The sequence below is a fragment of the Rhyacophila brunnea genome, unplaced genomic scaffold (assembly GCF_057557595.1).
Source record: "Rhyacophila brunnea isolate RB1 unplaced genomic scaffold, BYU_Rbru_1.0 scaffold_144, whole genome shotgun sequence".
Lineage (NCBI taxonomy): Eukaryota > Metazoa > Arthropoda > Insecta > Trichoptera > Rhyacophilidae > Rhyacophila > Rhyacophila brunnea.
In genome coordinates this window covers 315924-335084 of record NW_028232800.1, presented here as the reverse complement: position 1 = coordinate 335084, position 19161 = coordinate 315924, and the positions used below count along the sequence as shown (strand labels likewise).

The following is a 19161-nucleotide window of genomic DNA, read 5'->3' as shown; positions in this document are numbered from 1 at the left end:
GAAGACTTTATCTCAATCGAGTCTACAATCTCAGATACTACGAACATTATGGGAAAAATTTTTACAGAATTCTAAAATTATAGTTTTGTTACCGGTGAAATTAAAATGGATTTTTGGATGCAATTGACAACTCTATTTAATTAGAATAGATCTGATGTCTTCAATCATCATTTCAGATAGGGGTTATAATATGTCTGTATACTATCAATCTATATTGTTTTTGCTGGCAGTGCACAATATTTTTTCATTGATAATTTTAAAAAATTTAAATAGATTCAGCCCAATGAAAAATATTAGAGGCCCAAAGAGTGCGCTTTCTGATTTTATAGCAGAAAATAAAATACAGGCAAGAATGCCATCAAAGGAGCTGAAGGAAAGTATTCCAAGTGTTAAAACCAAAAAAGTGAAAAAGTTGAGACAATCAAAGAATTCAAAACTGATGAGTGAGTTTGTAAATATAGAAAAGTATGACGAAGATGAGTCAGTAAGAGATTTTTTAGATAGAGTTGATACCTGTGGGGAAATTCATTTCGAACAACAAGTTGAAATAACGGATGAAATGCTTTTTAGTGTGGGTAGGTATTTGAGTAGAAACAGAATGATGAATCAGAAATATTTTGACTTTTTAGTAGAGAACTCTAGGAATGATCTGGCGATTTTTGATTGTTCCACCATCAAAAATTATTCCAGGCTTTTTGGAAAAAAATTGAGAAAAATGGAATTGTATTATTGTGGGCAGTTAGAAGAGTCAACTCTTAATACAATCTTAAGGAAGAACGATCACTTGAGGATTTTGAAGATCACAGGTGGATATTTATTAGAAGATATAGAAATTGGTGAAGGACTAGAAAGTATTGATTTGTCGGATTGTTCTAGACTGTGTGATAAATTTATTGAGCGAGTAAACAGAATGAAGTGCATAAGCACATTAAGTTTGTCTTCATGCTATAGGTTGACTGAAAACATAGCATTAACTACTTTTGTCAAGAACCTATTTCTTTGTGAAACAAAAATTGATAGCAATTTTTTGGATCAATTGGTCGGAAAAGACAAAATAGAGACATTGAGCCTTAGTATGTGTGGGAATATTGAATTCAACCAAAGTAAATCGGGCAAAGAACATTGCACACTTACAAACTTTACATCCTTAAAATATCTTGATTTAGAAGGTATTTCCACCGTTATCCTACCTTTGCTACCGGATTCTATTCAGCATCTAAATATTGCGTACTGCTACAATATCAGGCAAATCACCTATCCAAATTTGTCATATTTGAATGTTTCGTATATACCTTTGAAGGAACATGAAATTAAATCTCTTGCCCGGAATAAAAAGCTTACAGAATTGAATATCTCATGGAACCATTTTTTGACAGATGAACTTTTCGAATTTTTAATCAACAATTTATCAATAAAAAAAATTGTAGTTTTTGGATGTTTTTCATTGACAAAGAAATCGGCTAAAAAAGCTTGGCAGGTTTATAAGAATGTTAAAACCATTGGACATCCCTGTGAAACTGAATATCTGTTGGAATTTGGGCCTTCTGCTTAATTCCTTAAGTAGGAATGAATTATTGTTACAATGGGAATGGATCTGTGATGATATTTTGATAATTTATGTGAGATTTTATCTTCAACATCACTATATCAAATCATTCTTGCATGACGATGCAGTTTAATTATTATGGATATTGCATATTGAAGTTGTCTGTATTACCAATTCTCCCAGTTCAATGAGTTTTAAATACTTAATGTCATTAGTATAGAGTTAAACAAAATATGGTACAGAAAGATGGTTTTATTAAACTGGAGATATGAGAGAAAATTATGCATAGATTTTTCTATATGATTTAGAAATAGTCAAATAAACGATTGGAGTTGGATATGTAATTGAATGAATTTGTCAGCCTATCGTGTCTTTAGTATTATATACTGATTTTTTATTGTTGAATAATTCGTTGGTTAGATTCATTTTAAATCTGCTATGCTTCGAATAGCTTTGTTTTTAATCTTTTTGCCCTCTAATGGAGTCTAAGAAGAAACAGCAAGCTCATTTAAAAAACGAAATAATCGAACTTCAAAAAATAGAATCTGAGCTGTCAGCAAAGAAAGCGAATCTGACGAATATGATTCGATCCAAAATTGATAAGCATAACGAAATTGTTAAAAAAGTGCAAGAACTAAGAGCAGCATACAAAAAAAAGATTGAATTGTTTAGAGCCTTCAAATTAGCTATTAAAACATACAGGGAGCAGCAAATTCCCCTACTAGTAAGTCAATACAGGCGGCATATTACAAATACAGTATCACAGATCAATGAGTTAGCTTTTGATTTGAACACATCAATATTTAAGGACTTTGATATTTTAAAAATTATTAATGTAGACAAATTCCCCAATTTGGAGACTCAGAAGGATAGATTTTATGATCATCAAAAGCTAAGGTTAAAATCACATCTTTTGAAGGGGATTGAAAATTCTAAAATCAACGAGATTATATTCACAATGCATTTTATAGTTAAGTACGAGGATTACTTTAGAGAATTGATATTGTTTGTGTTTTTATTCAGAAGAATTGAGAATAAATTTGAATATCATTTTATGTCAGATAAGGAAACAAATCGGTTGGACAAACCGGAATGGATATTTTCATTTCTGCAGAAAGAGTTTGAAGAAAGCGAAAAAACTATCCGTTTGTACTTGAGTATTAAGGAAGAGTTCTACAGCTCCGAAGATATATTTGCTAAAGATCATAGCATACATCATCTCAAGGATGTATCCAACACGCCTGACTTTATAAGGAATGTTTCGTTCCATAGCTTTGCGCTTCTGTCAACGGCTTGCATCCATTCGAAGCTTTATGAAATTTTAAATATTCAGAGTGAACAGAAGAGAAACCTAATCCTACACTTTGCAAGCGAGTTTATGAAGTTTAATAAAAATCTCCATTTAGTTTACAATTTCTCAATTCCACCATCGGAAGTTGAATGTGTATTAACAAATCAACAGATGGATTACTTGACCAGAGAACTATCAAACACTCATCAGCTAAGTTATGTTCAATGGTTTCGAATGTATAAAAAACTAGCCAAGGAATTGTTTGATTTTATAGGAGCATATTATGAATTGAATGTGAGCCTGTCATTGGATGACTTAGTTGACCCAGTTATTCAACATACCCGAAATTTGATTTCAAATCTAAGATTTATCAATAGAGAAGAAATAACAGTGGTATGCTTCATATTTTCAGAGCTGGAGGACTTTAAAGAGTTTATTGTTGAAGAGGAGATTGAACTTCGATTGAATTATCGCTCTGTCGAAAAAGATATCTCCACAGATGCACTAGATTGTATTTCTCGATTTAATTCAGACTTAATTGATTTGATTAAGAACCTGGCATTAAATGATACGGAAAATTTACTTAAAAAATTATACAATTTTATTTATACAAGTTCTGAGACAAAAAGATTATTTGTTGTTGAATGCAGTAGAACTTTGGACGAATACAAGGGTTGCGCACAATTTTCAACCATTGAAAAGGTGATAGCAGGGGCAATTGACAAATACATTTTGGAGAATATATTATTTAAAATCCGATTCTCTTCAGAGGAATATTTAGAGTTTAGATTATTTTATAAGAAGCTGAGAAGTATTTTCAAAAATTACACCTGGCAGTCTGATGAGGGATGTGTGGCTCTGGATGGAGTATTTGAAGATAGAGTTCTTTCTGGAAGAGTTTATAAGATGATCAAGTCACTTTATGAATAAACTTGTTCAATTTGTTGACAAGGTTGTCTTAAGTTAGACTTGTTTAAATAAAAGAGTTTATGTTAATTTCTATCACTACCACACTTAAAATATCTTTATTAAACAAAACTATAGTTATACTCTATATTCCATAGTATTCCAGCACAGCAGTTTGCAAAATATTTCCTATTCTCTTATATAAATCCAAGTGAACATGGCTGATTTTTATATTTTTCTGAATTGCTTTTACTGAAAAATATATGTAATAGTCCAGGATGTCATTGAAATTTACATCGCTTTTGAAGGTTCGGATTCCTTCAGAACTGTAAATTTTGGTTTTATAGTAAAAGAATATCTCATCAATCCTTTGTATTTGGAATTGTGCTGCAATTTTGGCCGTTTGAAGATTTATAACTTCGATAATCGCCACGTCAAAGCCATATTTAGTCCTGCATTTTAAAGCATCTTGCTCATTTCCAACAATACACCATTTCCCACTCTGTAAAATGGCTACATTTGATTCATCTATTACAAAAATATTCTTTTCCCTACGAATATTGGAGGTAATACAGTTGGGATAAAACAAATATCCAACTAATGACAAAATTAGTGTTATAAGTGATGTAAATCTGATTTTACTTTGTGCCATGTTTGGGTAAAAAAATAAATCTAAAACTTGATAGGCTGTTAAGGCCAAATTACTGTAGATTTGGAAAATTTACTTTAACATTTTTAGTACTGGTTAATTACATCGAGCCATACTTTGGTTTATTCATTTAGGATCATATCCATGATGATATTTTGTCTTCTTACCATTGAATCCCATGACAACGTATTAGTGGATACTTAGTGATATATCAGCAAGTCCTACCCCAATCGTACAACGAATAGAATTCTTAATATAATTTATTTAATGTAAGAATTACATTTTATCCAAGGGCGTTACTCCTAAAAGACTCAGACCATTCTTGAGAACTATTCTTGCGGAGCTTAGTACAATAAGTCTTGCTTTTGCTAATTTGTCTGTGGAATTCTTAACCTTTAGTTTATTGAGGATAGAATTAATTGATTTACTGACATCAGCCAAGTAAAGAACAATTCTTGAAGGTTCAAAGTCCATAAGGGTAAGCTGAATGACATGCTCATACCACAGGAGCTTATAAGCAAGATTATGAACATCCTTGTCATCAATCAATGAAAAATCAGTATCTTCCCAATTTAAAATATCAATATGGGAATTTAGATCCTCAATACTACGTAATCTACAATGAGTATACTGTAGAGTAGGTCCAATGGCCTGTCCTTTCTGAGTCTTTCCTCTCTCTTCAATATCAAATGTATAACCTTTTATTCTTTTTGCAGTAAAGTCGGAAATTAATAGCAAAGAGATTGCAAGCGTAAGAGCTACTGTCTCTTTGTTCGGAATATCATTGTCTTTCTCATTTATCAGATCCAGCATTACTTTTGTAGCAGTCTCAATAACATCCTCAATAAAATGAACAGTTCCTTGTCTAGTTGACATACCTTTGACCATTCCATATCCGACATGCTGCAGTTTTTTCTCATCATATCCCATTTGCCCCATAATATTAAATAATTGTTGGAAATGCTTTTCCTGTTGATTAGCAACAACATAGATGATACGATCAGGATCGTATTTTTCAAACCTATCAATTGCTGCAGCAATATCCCTGGTCATATACAATGTTGTGCCATCTGATTTCTGAATCAATACTTTTCCATATTGACCACAATCAATAACTTTACTACCATCCTCATCAACAGTTGCGATTCTTGTGGTATTTGCAATTTCCTTTCCCTTTTCATTATAGAGACTTTCCCCAGAATAAACATCAAACTCAACATTTAGCATCTTATAAAGAATCTTGTATCGTTCAATAGACATTTCTCTAAAAAAGCGCCATTGACTCAAATACTTCTCGTTATGATTGGCTTCCATCTCATGAAAAATATTTCTGGCCTCCTCGTGACAATCTTCTTCTTTGTTAATTCTAACATAGACTTGAAAAAGATGTGTCAACGAATCCTTTTCAAGTTCTTCCTTACTTCCATATTTTTCATATCCCAAAAGTACTAATCCAAACTGCTTTCCCCAATCACCAAGATAATTCATCGAAGTGGTGGTATATCCGCAAATATTGTGGAGGTTTTTAATGAAATTTCCCAAGATAGTCGTTCTAAAATGCCCAACATGGAAGATCTTGGCAATATTTGGACTACTGTATTCAATGACGACATGCTTGCCGTTTCCAACATTTGAAGACCCAAAACAATCCTTCTTTTTCTGAATTGTTATAAATATTTCCTTAAAGAATTTCTTCTTATTTAAATTGAATGTAATACAGTTCTTAATATTCTCAATTTCACAAATATTTTCCAAAGAGGCTGCTTTTAGGATCTCACACATTCGTTTTGCCGCTCCCTGAGGATCATCCGAAATAGTGTCGAAGAAAATACAAAAGTCCTTTTTATTATTGTCATTACACTTAATAAGTAGCTTTGAAATCTTCTCTGCCGAATATTCAGAATGTTTAACAAGTGTATTCACCACATCATCAATAATTCTATCAAAATTCATTGGGCCATAAAATTTTGATAAAATAATATTCGAAAACTGAGTTGATTATTAATCAAAATCCCAGGTTAACAGGAAATACAAAATAGGATTAAACTAACAAAAACGAAGCTGATAGTTCAATTAATACAATCTGTCAAATTTATCATTAATGATAGTTTACAGCCATTATGCTTGTTGTTTGGATATGTTGATGGATGAACCACAAACATATATTAGGTATTTAGTGGCTTATTCATTGGGTTTAATCACTGCTCTGCCTAGAAGTTACGAACAATTAATAGACCATTCTATATATCTGACAGAATGCTTTCAACTTCAAATGACTTTTTCAAACAATTATTATTGTGAAAATTGGAAAACAAAAAGAACATTAACTAAAAAGTAGGATCTACATCCCTTTGGAGACTTCTCAGAGAAATTTCGCCGTCCTTGCGCAGGGGCTATGCTAATCTTCTCAGTGTTGTTCCAAATAAGTAGCGTAGCCGAAACTACAACCCCTTGATAAAATATTTTTTAAATAGTAACTGATGAGTATAAAAGAAAGCATAGGCACAATAACGACAATTTAACTTCTTTTAATGAGACTAAACAAAACTTAACCTTTCTGGTATATCTTGATGTGATTCAATATAATGATATTTACGATTGATTTAAAAAATTTCTAATTGGCTGATTTATTATGATTGGTTGATATTTGAATACATTTTTGGGCACAGTTCTTTTAAGCTAATGGAAAAATACAAAGATTGCCTGTTAAAGTTGCTGTAACAACCCTTGAGCATCATTTAGAAAGCCATCTTTGGAATTAATCAAATCATTTTAATTTAGAACCAATAAAATAATTTATTGATTAAACCAACAAAATTTTGAATCACAAAATAAAATAACATGTGAGTGAATTGTGATCTTGGATTTGATCAATCTCCTTATAGAACAATTGGTACATCATATCAAGGCAGCCCATATAAAAAAAAGAAAGGAGTATACTATATGACACAGTTGGAAGCCAACTTGCAAACCAAATTCAACATGGTAATAGAAGAATACAGCACTAAAGGAGAATATATTTTGCCAACATCAAGCCGAAAAATAGAAATGTTTAATCTTAACTCCTTGATATATATTGAGTTTAAAAACTTTGTGGCAATCCTTGAGGAAATTTTAAATATAAAGCTTGAGCCTAATATGGTAAATTATATTCACAGCAAACTGTATATTGAAAATATATCCCATTTTGTACCATCAATTTCAAAAGCGGTCTGTTCCAACTTTGTAGATGGGCGCACATTCGCTGAAATCAGATCAGTTGCGCTTGAGCATGGGTGTAAGCCACTGCACAGCGAACCCAAGGAGAAAGAAAAAAATCGGAATGACTTTGGGATTGGTGATGATGATCTTTATAGAAGCATTTTGTACGACGATGACTTCCTATTAAAACAGCTACACCGTCAAAATATCAACAAACAGAATACAATTATCGATGAAGAAGAATTCCAACCCCCGATCTTGTTGAATGATCCTTATGCCCAGATAAATGAATTGAAATACCAAACTCACTTCACTACATCAGAATTCAAAAACATGGGTAGAAACGACATATTCCGTGGAAACCCTTATGCTTCTGAGATGGTTAATAAAGGAATTAAGCACATGTATCCTTTTGAATATGCACCCATTTTCGCACAAAGTGATGACACTCAGGAAAGAATATCACACATTGTTCGCAACGACTCCTTAAAGAAATCCCAGGGATATTCTAGCCAGCAATCTAAGCCGCGTGGGAAGCAAATGGAGTTTATTGGTGATGAGCTTTCAGAGAGGCCATTCGTTTGTAAATTTCCAAACTGTAATAGAGCATTTAAGAGATTTGAGCATCTTAAAAGACACAATAAAATGCACACTGGAGAGAAGCCATATAAATGTAAATATCCCGGCTGCCCTCGTGAATTTTCCAGATCAGATAATTTAACAGCCCATTACAAAACTCACAATATTACAAATCGTAGTGATATGCCTATGGAATACAATGCTAAAGCCTCAAACTTTGGAAATTATTGAAAAATAATTTGTAAATAGTAGTTGAGTGTGATTATACCAAGCTTGTAAAACAAGAGTTACAAGCAGTTCTATTGTACAATAAATCTTTTCCCAAGCCAATCTATATGCAGTTTTAATCTAGAAATTTTTTCATTTTCCTAAAAATAATGGGTCGGTTGACCAGAACACAAAGTGCGCGTATGAAGCAATTTGTAGCTATAAACCTATTTTCTACTAATCATTCAGACCACTTTTATCAGACTCCAAGTTTTTAATAAAATCTTCTCTATTAATTTGCTGAATTGTTTTATCCTCCATGTAAGCCTTTATAACAATATCAATGTCAGTGTGAGAAATTAGAGTCGCTTCGTCTTGCAATGCTTCAAGATATTCTTTTTCTGATAGACAATCCATAGAATAATTCTTTTTGTTATGCGAATTTTCCTCTATTGCACCTCTAAAATCTTGTAATGACACAGGAGGATCAGCAAATAAGGTATTCTGACCTTCTTCTTGAAGACAAAACTCTTCAGAACAATTGTCATAGACTAAATATTTTCCATTTTCAGGGTCTGTCTTGAGAGAAAAATAATTTTTGCAACTAAAGCATTTAATTTCAAACACATGAATTGGTACACCCTTAAAGGATTTATCATTCAAAATTGTCTTTTTTGCGTTGAATCGCTTTCCTTGAGAGGTTGACATCTGGCAGTGATGGCAAATTACTTGGAATGGCATTTCAAACCGTACAGTATGGCCTCCCAATCTTGAAGTTGCCATTTTTAGAGCCATAAAATTTGGATGAATTTTGGATTGTGGGAAAACCCCCAAATGAGTTTTTCTTTAGATGAATTAAAGGATCTAGATAATCAAGCATCTCATCTGTACGAAGGATTAATAGAAATAAGTGTGCTATTAGATGGTGTTGGGGAAAATGTACTAGGGATGAATGATGTAGCAGAGAAGATCTGCAAAGCTAACAGGCTTTATAAAGAATTAATAAAAGATATTAGCATGTAAAAATGGATGCAATATCCAAGTTGTATATGGTTTTAAGATTTCTTTTGAGAAAAGATATCACAGGCTTTGCGAATATATCAACTTTCCCCAACATTGTAAATACATACAAAATGTCAGAAACTAAATTGCTAAGTGTCTGTTTCAATATTCAATGTAGCACATTTATCACTATAAAAGTTGTTAAATTACGAATAATTTGTATTAGTGTTATGTTCATATAATGCTTTATAGAGGCATAAGCAATTTAAACTATATGGAATTTTCTCTAAATATTATCGTTCTCAGTGGTCACATTTTCATAGTTAAATCTGTGTCATACATTGTAAATGAAAGTTGGTTAATAATAAACAAATGTTGTTCAAATTTTGATTGTAGCAAACCCTAAAATGACTAATTCCCCGACGACAAAAATAAAAAATCTTTACTGCCATTTTATGAAAGATTTGCCTACAAGTATCTTACAATCTCAGTTCAAAGATATTTCCAACCAAATTGATGAATTGATACGAGAGATAGATGATGAGATTAGCTTCCTAGAGTTTGATAACTAGAATATAGTACTGTCCAATAAATTGTTTACTTTGGAAACTTCGTTTTATAAATTGATATATGTTCTTTTGTATAGCTTTATGCACTGTAAATTTTGAAGGAAAAATATTTTCACTTTTTTAATCACAATGATGTATTTGACAGGTGTTCTTTTATAAAGAATAAAGTCCTACCCAATAATGGAAAACCTTTTAAAATTTAAGAATGGGCACAACTTGGCTGGAATTAAAAGCTCAACATTTTATATATCATTTCTGCATCAAATTAATATGTACATAGATATTGTAAAACCAATTGAAGCTAGGGCAAGGTTGAAAACATTTGCTCAGAAATGGATGTCTATTTTACAGGAAAATGCTAATGATGATGTATTGCCCACAAACAGCAATGCTGAGGTAATCTTAGATAACCAATACTCCTCTATCCACTATATGGTTGTTGGGTATTCAAGGAATGGATACAATATAAAAAATAAATCTGAACACTTCAATGTTTCAGAAAATAGTAAAGCATACTGTAGTAGGGATGATATCTCTATCAAATCATTATTTTCCACTTTAAGAAGTAAACAAATATATTTTATTGATAAGCTGAGGCAAATAACCTTGGAAGAAATCAGAAAATCACAAAACAAAAGATGCATTTCACAACTAAAACGGTTGCACATGTATATCCACCTTATACAACTTCATTTCTGCCGAGAAAAAAGTCTCTTTAACAAAATTAATGAGTTTTTAAACACAAATTTTAAACTTTCTGATGATGACATAGTTGCACATGCTTTACGTGGTAATTTGTCGAAAATTATAGACATATATCCTAGATACAGGGATGGAATTGAGGAATACGTTGCAAATAGGAGTAGTATTCATCTATCAAAATCACAAAAAACAAGCCCAATCTCTTCCTTTAATTTGAATGCATGGAGGTTGAAGCATCAAATTCCGGCCTTTCTATACGAAATATTTTCGGGAAAGTATCAGATGGTCGAGAACGACTTGGAATATGCTTGCTACAAATTGGCCTTTTCAGATTTCGAAGGTATAGAGTTTCAAAATGAATACTTGGATGTTTTAAGGGGAGATGTTACTAAAATAAAGAAAGAAGGAATGCTGGGATTACTTATAAATCTGATATTTTCCTTGGAGATAAATTCTTTGGTGCATTTTTTTGAAGAAGTTTTTTTGGAAATCGTGGGTTTTGATTGTTATGTGGCTGTAAAGTATCTATCCTTTACCAAAAATATTGACTTTTTTTACAACCTATTGATGTCCAAAGTAGATTATAAAAATGATAGAGTTGTAGATTTGGTGCATTTTGCAGTAGAAAATCATATTGACATAGGTTATTCAATTCATAAATATGCTATGTATCTTCAAGATGCCGAGAAATACCACCTGCTGTGTAGATTCTTGGTTCAGAATAATGCAGTTGATTTTAAGTATACGCGACAGACAGTTGATTATTTTATTCAGAATATCTGTTCTTTTAATCCTCTGATTACCAAAGACTTTTTAGAGGACACTGCAAACATGTTTATGTATGAAATAGGAAATATCAACAATTTAAAAAAACCAAGATTCCATATTCTAATTGAAAATCCCTATTTTGATTGGTATAGAGACGATATTTTAAGGGAAATAATAGAAAAGGGGGATAAAGACATTTGTCTTCTAGGACTTAAGAAAATTTTACAGTATGAAAAACAAGGAATATCAATTGATATTCAGATCAAAAAAACCCTACTAAATAAGTTTATGTGAAGGTAAAAAGAGTACTGGAGTTATACATATGGTGGTTAGAGCATATATATCGAAAATAGAAGCATATAGCCTTTTAAAGTCAAGCAAGAGTTGGAATATATCCCAGAATATCCGGTTACCTGAAAATCTAATTTTATTGATTAAACATAAATATGTCTGACAATAACAATGGGCTCCCATGGTTCACGGTCTAAATAGTTGATAACCTGTGGAATAAATATTAGCCCATGACTTACCAAAAGTGCTTCGAAAAGATATTTTAGAAATACTGTCATTTCACTGGGTAAAATAGAATTTCCATCTGAGTCGATCCCCAAATTCTCTATGACAATTCTGGTCAAATTCAAGCAAATATCTTGGTTGTTATCATCTAATGCTACAGAAGATAGAATACCTGTGGCCAAATATGTTATTAAAATCAACAGATCAGCTACCAAAAATTTCTTAAAAACTAAGGAAAATGATTTCTTTTCTATCTTTGTAAAGATTCCTGGAACTTGCCAGAAATTATTAAATGAAAGTAATGGCAGAGCCAAGGCAAATCCACCACCTCCATTGAAGTTCCTTTTTTTCAAATCTATTTTTTGTCTCAGAAACATATAGCAATATACTGAAAGCAAAACCACTACAGCAGCTATACATAAGTTTAACGTATATAGAAGATTTTTAAATTTCTTATTGGCCCCAAATATTGAGATAATGATTGGTGGGATCACAAATATAGCCATACCGAACATATTTTCCAAAGAAAAATAGCCTGTTGTACCTGAGCTGACAATATAATAGATAATTAGTATGACTGAGAACCATCTTGCAAAATTAATAGGTATCCATGAAGACGGCCCAAACCAAGTATAGTCCAACTCTGCTTCTCTTAGAGTTACTTTTTTCATGTATTCCTCGAACTCCAAGTCTAGTTTATTTGTTTCGATGATCTTAGAATCATCCCTTTTATTATCAAACTCTGGATTTATGTTCGGGATCTCCTGGATTATTTTTTCAAGTTCCGGATGAGTAATGTCTTTGCCTTCGTTAGTAATTTTTACAATAAATTTCTCGCGTTTGGGGATATATCCTAGCTGTTTTCTAAGATGTGAATTGTATTCTTCAAGGAATGTTCCATCTGCCTTTCTATTTAAGACACTACTACATCTACAACAGATAAGATATGTCCACAATAGATTACATAGGGCAATTACGCAATATGCTAGCACAAATAGCTTGATTCCAAGTGAATAGCATGCATATGTTGCAAATAATAAACCTTCTCCAATTGATGATGCATATATCTCTGCAACTGTCCCTTCTAAATCCATGCCCATACTCCTGCATATAAGATTTTTTCTAAAGGAGAAAGTTGATATAGCCCCTTTATACCTCAACTATATGTTGCAGGGTTGAAAGATGAATTTTCTTGTTTTGAAAAACTTTCATTGCTGATATTTAATTTATAATAAATTTTGATAGTTGAGAATAGATATTTCCAAAAATTTATAAAGAATGCTGAAAATAGGCAACTGTTAGCTTTGTTTTAAATCGTATGTACTATTTCTAACCTTGAATCGTTGGTGGTGAAATTGAGCAGTCCTTAGCTGCCATATGTTTTGATGTTCCAAGGCTGATTCGCTCAGTTAGTTTCAAAGATAAATAATTTATCGTTTATGAAATAAACATCCTAAAACCGTTTCAAACAAAATATAAAACCAATTTCAATTATTATGACAATGAAGAGCTCAGGTAAATCCAATGCCATTATTATGGCTGCTGTTCTAACTATCGGCTTGATTTTATTAGATATTAAGATATACACATCAACAGGACGTAGTAGACTTGCAGAGGTGTCCTCTGCTATAACATCTGTGATTAAACTACATAACATTAGGCCAAGGAAGCTCAAAAAGAACTCCTCAGACGATGAAATTGCAGACTTGCACAACAAAGTTGCTGATCTGATTAAAAAAATGGATGAGCATGAAAAAACCTATCATTCCAATGAAAATCCTGTTGAGAGAATTTTAACTCCTCTCAATACTAGGAAAGGAGAAGAATTGAATATTTCAAATACACAGTTTAAGCTACCACCTCAAATGCTACTCGATGTGTCAACTAACCATACAGATTCAATTCAAGAAGTGAAAATTCCGAAAGTTTTGTTATCAGGGACAAATCAGTCATATACACTCCCAAAAACTTCAACAAATAAGACTCAACCTCAACTACCTAGCAAAGAATCGAAATCAAACTTAAATACAATTGATGTTTCAAATGAGATCGATAGAGCTATGAAAAAATTAGTTGGTGAAAAATTCACAGATATAATTAGGAAGCACGAAAGTGACCAAGGAATCTTGGAAAAAAGAATGTATAATCCCATTCATATAGGAGACAGCAATTCAGATAAAAGATCGTTAAAGATAGACCCACTTGTGGAAATTAGACGCTTCGATGACTATAACGCCTTTAGAGATTATGGAATGAAAAAGAAGCAGAATAGATCCGAGGAAATCAATGACAATGATGCTAAAGAAATAAAATTTGTTAGAATGTCACAATTACCCGAGTTGATTAAGACTGATGGCAAACCGTCCGAGGTTGATGCCCAGATTGATATGCAAAATATGTTAGATTCTCACAGTATGAACAAGAAAGCGATAGATTCAAACAATACAGGCTTCGATAAACCTTCACAAACTGAAGAATCTCCTGTTTCATTTCTCAAAATATCTAAGCCAGTTAATGAGGTAAAAATAGTGAAAGCTATTAAAATTAATCTACCAAAAATCAATTCTCCAACTATGGACAAGGATTTTGATAAAGATACAAAACAAATAGGAGAAGAGAATCGTGCAAAGACAGTTGTTGAGGCCATCGAGAGGCTGAGATCATTTGAAAGACAACAGGCTGTTAAAATCACATCAAATCAGGAGCATTTGATCAAATCTACAAAGAATTTTGTTAAAAAACTTGATAAAGCTGTTAAGAAGATGGAAAAAGCGGCAAAAAAACTTGAAGAAAGCAACTCTAGTAAAAAGGAAGATGACAATACGGCCAGGGATATCAGTGAAGGGACTATTAAAAAGAACAATGAGATTTCTGAAATAAAGGATAGTAAGGCAAATGGTATAAAAGCAGACAGTAATATAAAGGATGCCAAAAGTGTGGATGAATCAATTATCTCTGAAACAATAAGTGAAGTTCCAGGAATCGTAAAAAAGCCAACAACTAGCAATAATTCTTTAACAGCGGATATTGAAGCAAATGCATTTACTGATGACCTTTTTAAAAATATTGATTTTTCCAAGCCCTTAGAACAATCAACTACAAATGGAGTAGATAAGTTAGATAAGGAAATTAAAACAATGAAAGCATCAAAAAAACTTTTGAAAGAGATTGAAGCGGCTGGGTTGAAAGATATTTCTTCCCGTATAAATGAAGATAAAGCAGGGCCCCAAATTGCTTACTGAAGGAACAGTAAGAGTTTAATAAACCTTTCTCGAGTTAAACCGTAAGAATATGCTTTTTTACCAGTTTTCTATGTTTTATTTTATAGAGATAATCTTATTTTTTTATTTTGTTTGCCCCTGTATGCTCAATGATGTGGTGTCCTGTGGAACAACAATTATTGCCTTTAAATATAAGGAGGGAATAGTACTCGCTGCCGATAGTAGAACTTCTTCTGGTGCATATATTCCATCTAGAGTTACAGACAAGATTAATGCAATATCGGATACAATTTATTGCTGCCAGAGTGGAAGTGCAGCAGATACACAAATAATCATCCGAAATATCAAATGTAAGATCAACAAACTAGCTCTTTCAGAAAATACAAAGCCATCAGTTAAAAAGGCTGCGACTTTAACCAGTAGTATTATTTATAACAACAAGGAACATATGCTAGCCGGCATTATTGTTGCAGGCTACGATACAGAGTTTCAAATTTATCGAATAAGTCCGGACGGATCAATGCACAGTGGAGATATCATTCTTGGAGGAAGTGGATCTGGCTTCATATATGGATATTCTGATGCACATTATAGAAATGACATGACTCTTTCAGAGGCTGTGGAATTTGCCAAGTGTATGATTAGACTAGCTATTAACAGAGATGCTGTTTCAGGGGGAGTATGTAGAATAGCAGCCATTGAAAAAGACAAGGTGACCAGATATTTTCTTGATGGGGATAAAGTATTTCTTGAATAAATAAGGATATTAGTACAACTGATTAAATAAAGGTTTTTTGATTGGCGATAGAATCAACTCATTTTTGGATTTCTAATACTTCACCCATACTAACTCTGAAATGCCATTTCTTTTCTTTGGGTAGAAAATGTTTGAGAAATTGAATATTTTTAATTGGTAAAATTATAGCCTTTGTAAAAGGTTTTATATTGAATATTCAATATCCCATTTGGGAAGAATCGTTGTGGAAGCAGCAACGGAGGATATATTGGTAGTATTTGATCCATAATGCAAGGAATTTTTATTGTTTTAGCTCCTTTCGTGCTTATTGGGTCCTTTCACTTTAAAAGCCGTTTTAGGCTGATTGTTTATAAGCCCCTTAGGGATGTACAATAAGTTAACTCTAATACTTTTATCATCGGTGACACTTCTGATCTTTAGTCTAATCTTACCAGCAAGGCAAGCAGAAGTGAACATGAATGATTCTCAATATTTAAAAGAGTTTAAGCCTGATTCGATCAGTTTCAATGCACTTGCTTTATTCTCAATTGGATTACCCGTAATATTAATATCGCTAACAAATCAATCCAATCAAAGAAGAAACTCTAAAAACAAACGACTTTTTCTTCTAGGTGCTATTACAAATGTGATTTTTGTGACGGCTATCTGTGAAATTTTAAAGTGTATATTCGTGAAGCCTAGACCTGACTATGTTGATAGATTGAACAGGTTTTCAAATGTGGATAATGAATCAAGTATTAATCCACATCAAAACATCGAACCAAAATCTAAAATCGAGAAGGCCAAAGCTGCAATATACACTAAAGATGCAGTGAGGAGCTTTCCATCAGGCCATACGGCAGTAACATTTTCTACGGGGTTGTATATGCTGTTCTATCTAAATATGATTAAAACAAATAGCTATATACAATTTTATTTTTTCGTTATTGCACTCATTTTGGGAGGATTGGTTGGCAATTCGCGTATATCTGATCACAAACATTTCCCGATTGATGTAGTTTCTGGGGCCATTGTTGGAGTTTATTGTACCATGTTAATAGCTTGGATTATCAAGAAAGAAAATATTGATGATGAGTGCGATGATGCGTAGAAATAAATGTAATCTATCACATATCCGTTAATTTGTTGAATTTTTAATCATTAAATTGGGTTGATAAGTACCTTTTTATTCAAAAATATGCTTCCTTTTCCTCCTTCTCCTCCTCTATCAATTCATCGTCATTTTCATAAACTTCATAATCATCTCCACCTTCTAAACTTACCTCTTCCATTTCACTCGACTTTTCGTCCTCATCATTGTCATCCCCAATTGGTTTTTCATCAAAAGTTAGTTTTGCTATGCTTTTTGAAGCTTGAACCCCATACATTTTAACCAGTTCTGGTCCTGTTAATTCTCGACTGACGGTTGCCATTATTGCCTCGTAATTTGTTTCAGAAATGTATTTGTCAGTATATCGTTGTATTTCTCTCGGTTCTGGTAGGTTAAAGGAAAGATCCCTAAGTTTCTGTTTGATTTTCTTTTCTAACTCAATTTCACTCGATTTTTTTAAAGGAAAATTAAAACTTAATAGGTCATTTTCCATCTCTAGGACTAAAAAATATAAATAAATCAAAAATATGAAAAATCACTTTATCAAGTTGATTGGATAGAACAAAAATATCACAAGATATTATGCATCAACAGTGGGGCTTGTATCCAATGGATTCTTTTTTAGTTCTATTTTTCCCACCCTCCACTCATGGAACTTTTTAATTTTGCAGAAAATCTGAAGTTGTCAAATGAAAAATTAAAGATAGATGAGTTTCACAGCAATAATTACAGCCTCTTTGTTATTTCAAGTTCGAATAAAAACTGCAACATGAGAATGCTTTTAAATGTGAAAACACTCTTTCATAAAATGCTACCAAAAATGCCCAAAGAATATATTTTACGCCAAGTTTTGGACAAGAGACATTGCTGTTTAGTGTTAACAGGCAGTGATGAAACAGATATTATTGGGGCTGTATGTTACAGGCCTACATATAATCTCAGTCTTGTGGAAGTTGTATTTTTGGCCATAAATTCATCCAACCATGTTAGTGGATATGGAACATTTTTAATGAACTGTCTAAAGGAAACTGTAAAATTACAGTTTTCAACATATATATCTGATACTAATAAGAATATATTGAACGGTGAAACTTTGAAAATTAATAATTTAGAAATGTTCCAGAGAACCCAAGATGTGAGGAATCATCAGCTGAATATGGCTGATCCAACAATTGATGGGTCAAAACACTTTAAATTTTCGGACGAATACACTAGTGATAAAAACCTATATCTGTTAACATACGCTGATAATTCTGCTATTGGATTTTTTAAAAAACAAGGGTTCTCTCTGAACCCTGTGTCAACGAATTGGATTGGATTTATTAAAGATTACGATGGAGGGACTCTTGTTGAATGCAAAATACATAAGGATATCAACTATTTTGACCAAAAATCTCTGATTCTAAAATTAGGTAATAGATTTTTAGATAAAATGAAAGATCTCAATTCATTCCATATTGTCAGAGAACATGATGATCCTGAAATTCCAAGTGCCATCGACACACATTTGCCAGATAGAACTCAAAATGAATTTTTGAAGGATTTCCTATATTTCCTAATCTGTGATCTAGAATCCAATCCATCTGCTTGGCCATTTATAGAACCAGTGGATGCAAGGGATGTTCCCGAATATTATGATGTGATTTTGAGACCTATGGATTTGTCTAAAATTGTGGACAAATATCAGAAATCAGAGTATTCTACTGTAAATCAATTCATTCAGGATGTTTTGTTGATGGTAAATAATTGCTACACGTTTAATGGAAAGGATACTCAATACTACAAGTGTGCTGAGAATATACAATTTCGATTCTTATCCCAAATTAAGCAATATAGAGATACAATTGAAATGTGGGGATATAGAGTTGATTATGATATTTAATAGTGGACCAATTTAATTGGAATTAAGTGGTAAAGACTGATCAGTTGTGCTATTTTAGTATTCCCAAGTGGATATGTCACAACTCTCATCAAAACCAAATATGCTATTCTATAACTAAGTTGTGTTTCTGTAGATTTAATAAGTTCAATCATTTTTGAACATTATTATTTAAGATGGTACCATAACATCAATCAATGATATTATATGGCTATGTTTAACAAATGCTATATTATTTGTTTTTTACATATTTTTCACCCATGGCAGAATTCATAGAA

At 32.3% G+C, this 19161-nt stretch overlaps 1 protein-coding gene and 1 non-coding gene across 2 annotated transcripts; one reads left to right on the top strand and one right to left on the bottom strand.

Annotated features, from left to right (window-relative positions):
- Positions 1-6736: 6736 nt before the first annotated feature.
- On the bottom strand, positions 6737-6838 carry LOC147075467 (U6 spliceosomal RNA). The gene has a single exon (XR_015070013.1). It is a non-coding gene; the product is annotated as a U6 spliceosomal RNA (small nuclear RNA).
- A 9440-nt stretch (positions 6839-16278) lies between these two features.
- On the top strand, positions 16279-17004 carry LOC147075466 (uncharacterized). The gene is made up of 2 exons (XM_085942434.1): positions 16279-16362; positions 16576-17004. Exons 1-2 carry the CDS (start codon positions 16279-16281, stop codon positions 17002-17004), a joined length of 513 nt encoding a protein of 170 aa, XP_085798560.1.
- The last annotated feature ends 2157 nt before the right edge of the window (positions 17005-19161 follow it).

Coding starts and splice junctions, on each gene's coding strand:
- LOC147075466 (XM_085942434.1), top strand. CDS start 16,279: ATGTACAATAAGTTAACTCTAATACTTTTATCATCGGTGACACTTCTG. Junction 16,363..16,575: donor TACCAGCAAGGCAAGCAGAA/GTGAACATGAAT, acceptor GAAATTTTAAAG/TGTATATTCGTGAAGCCTAG.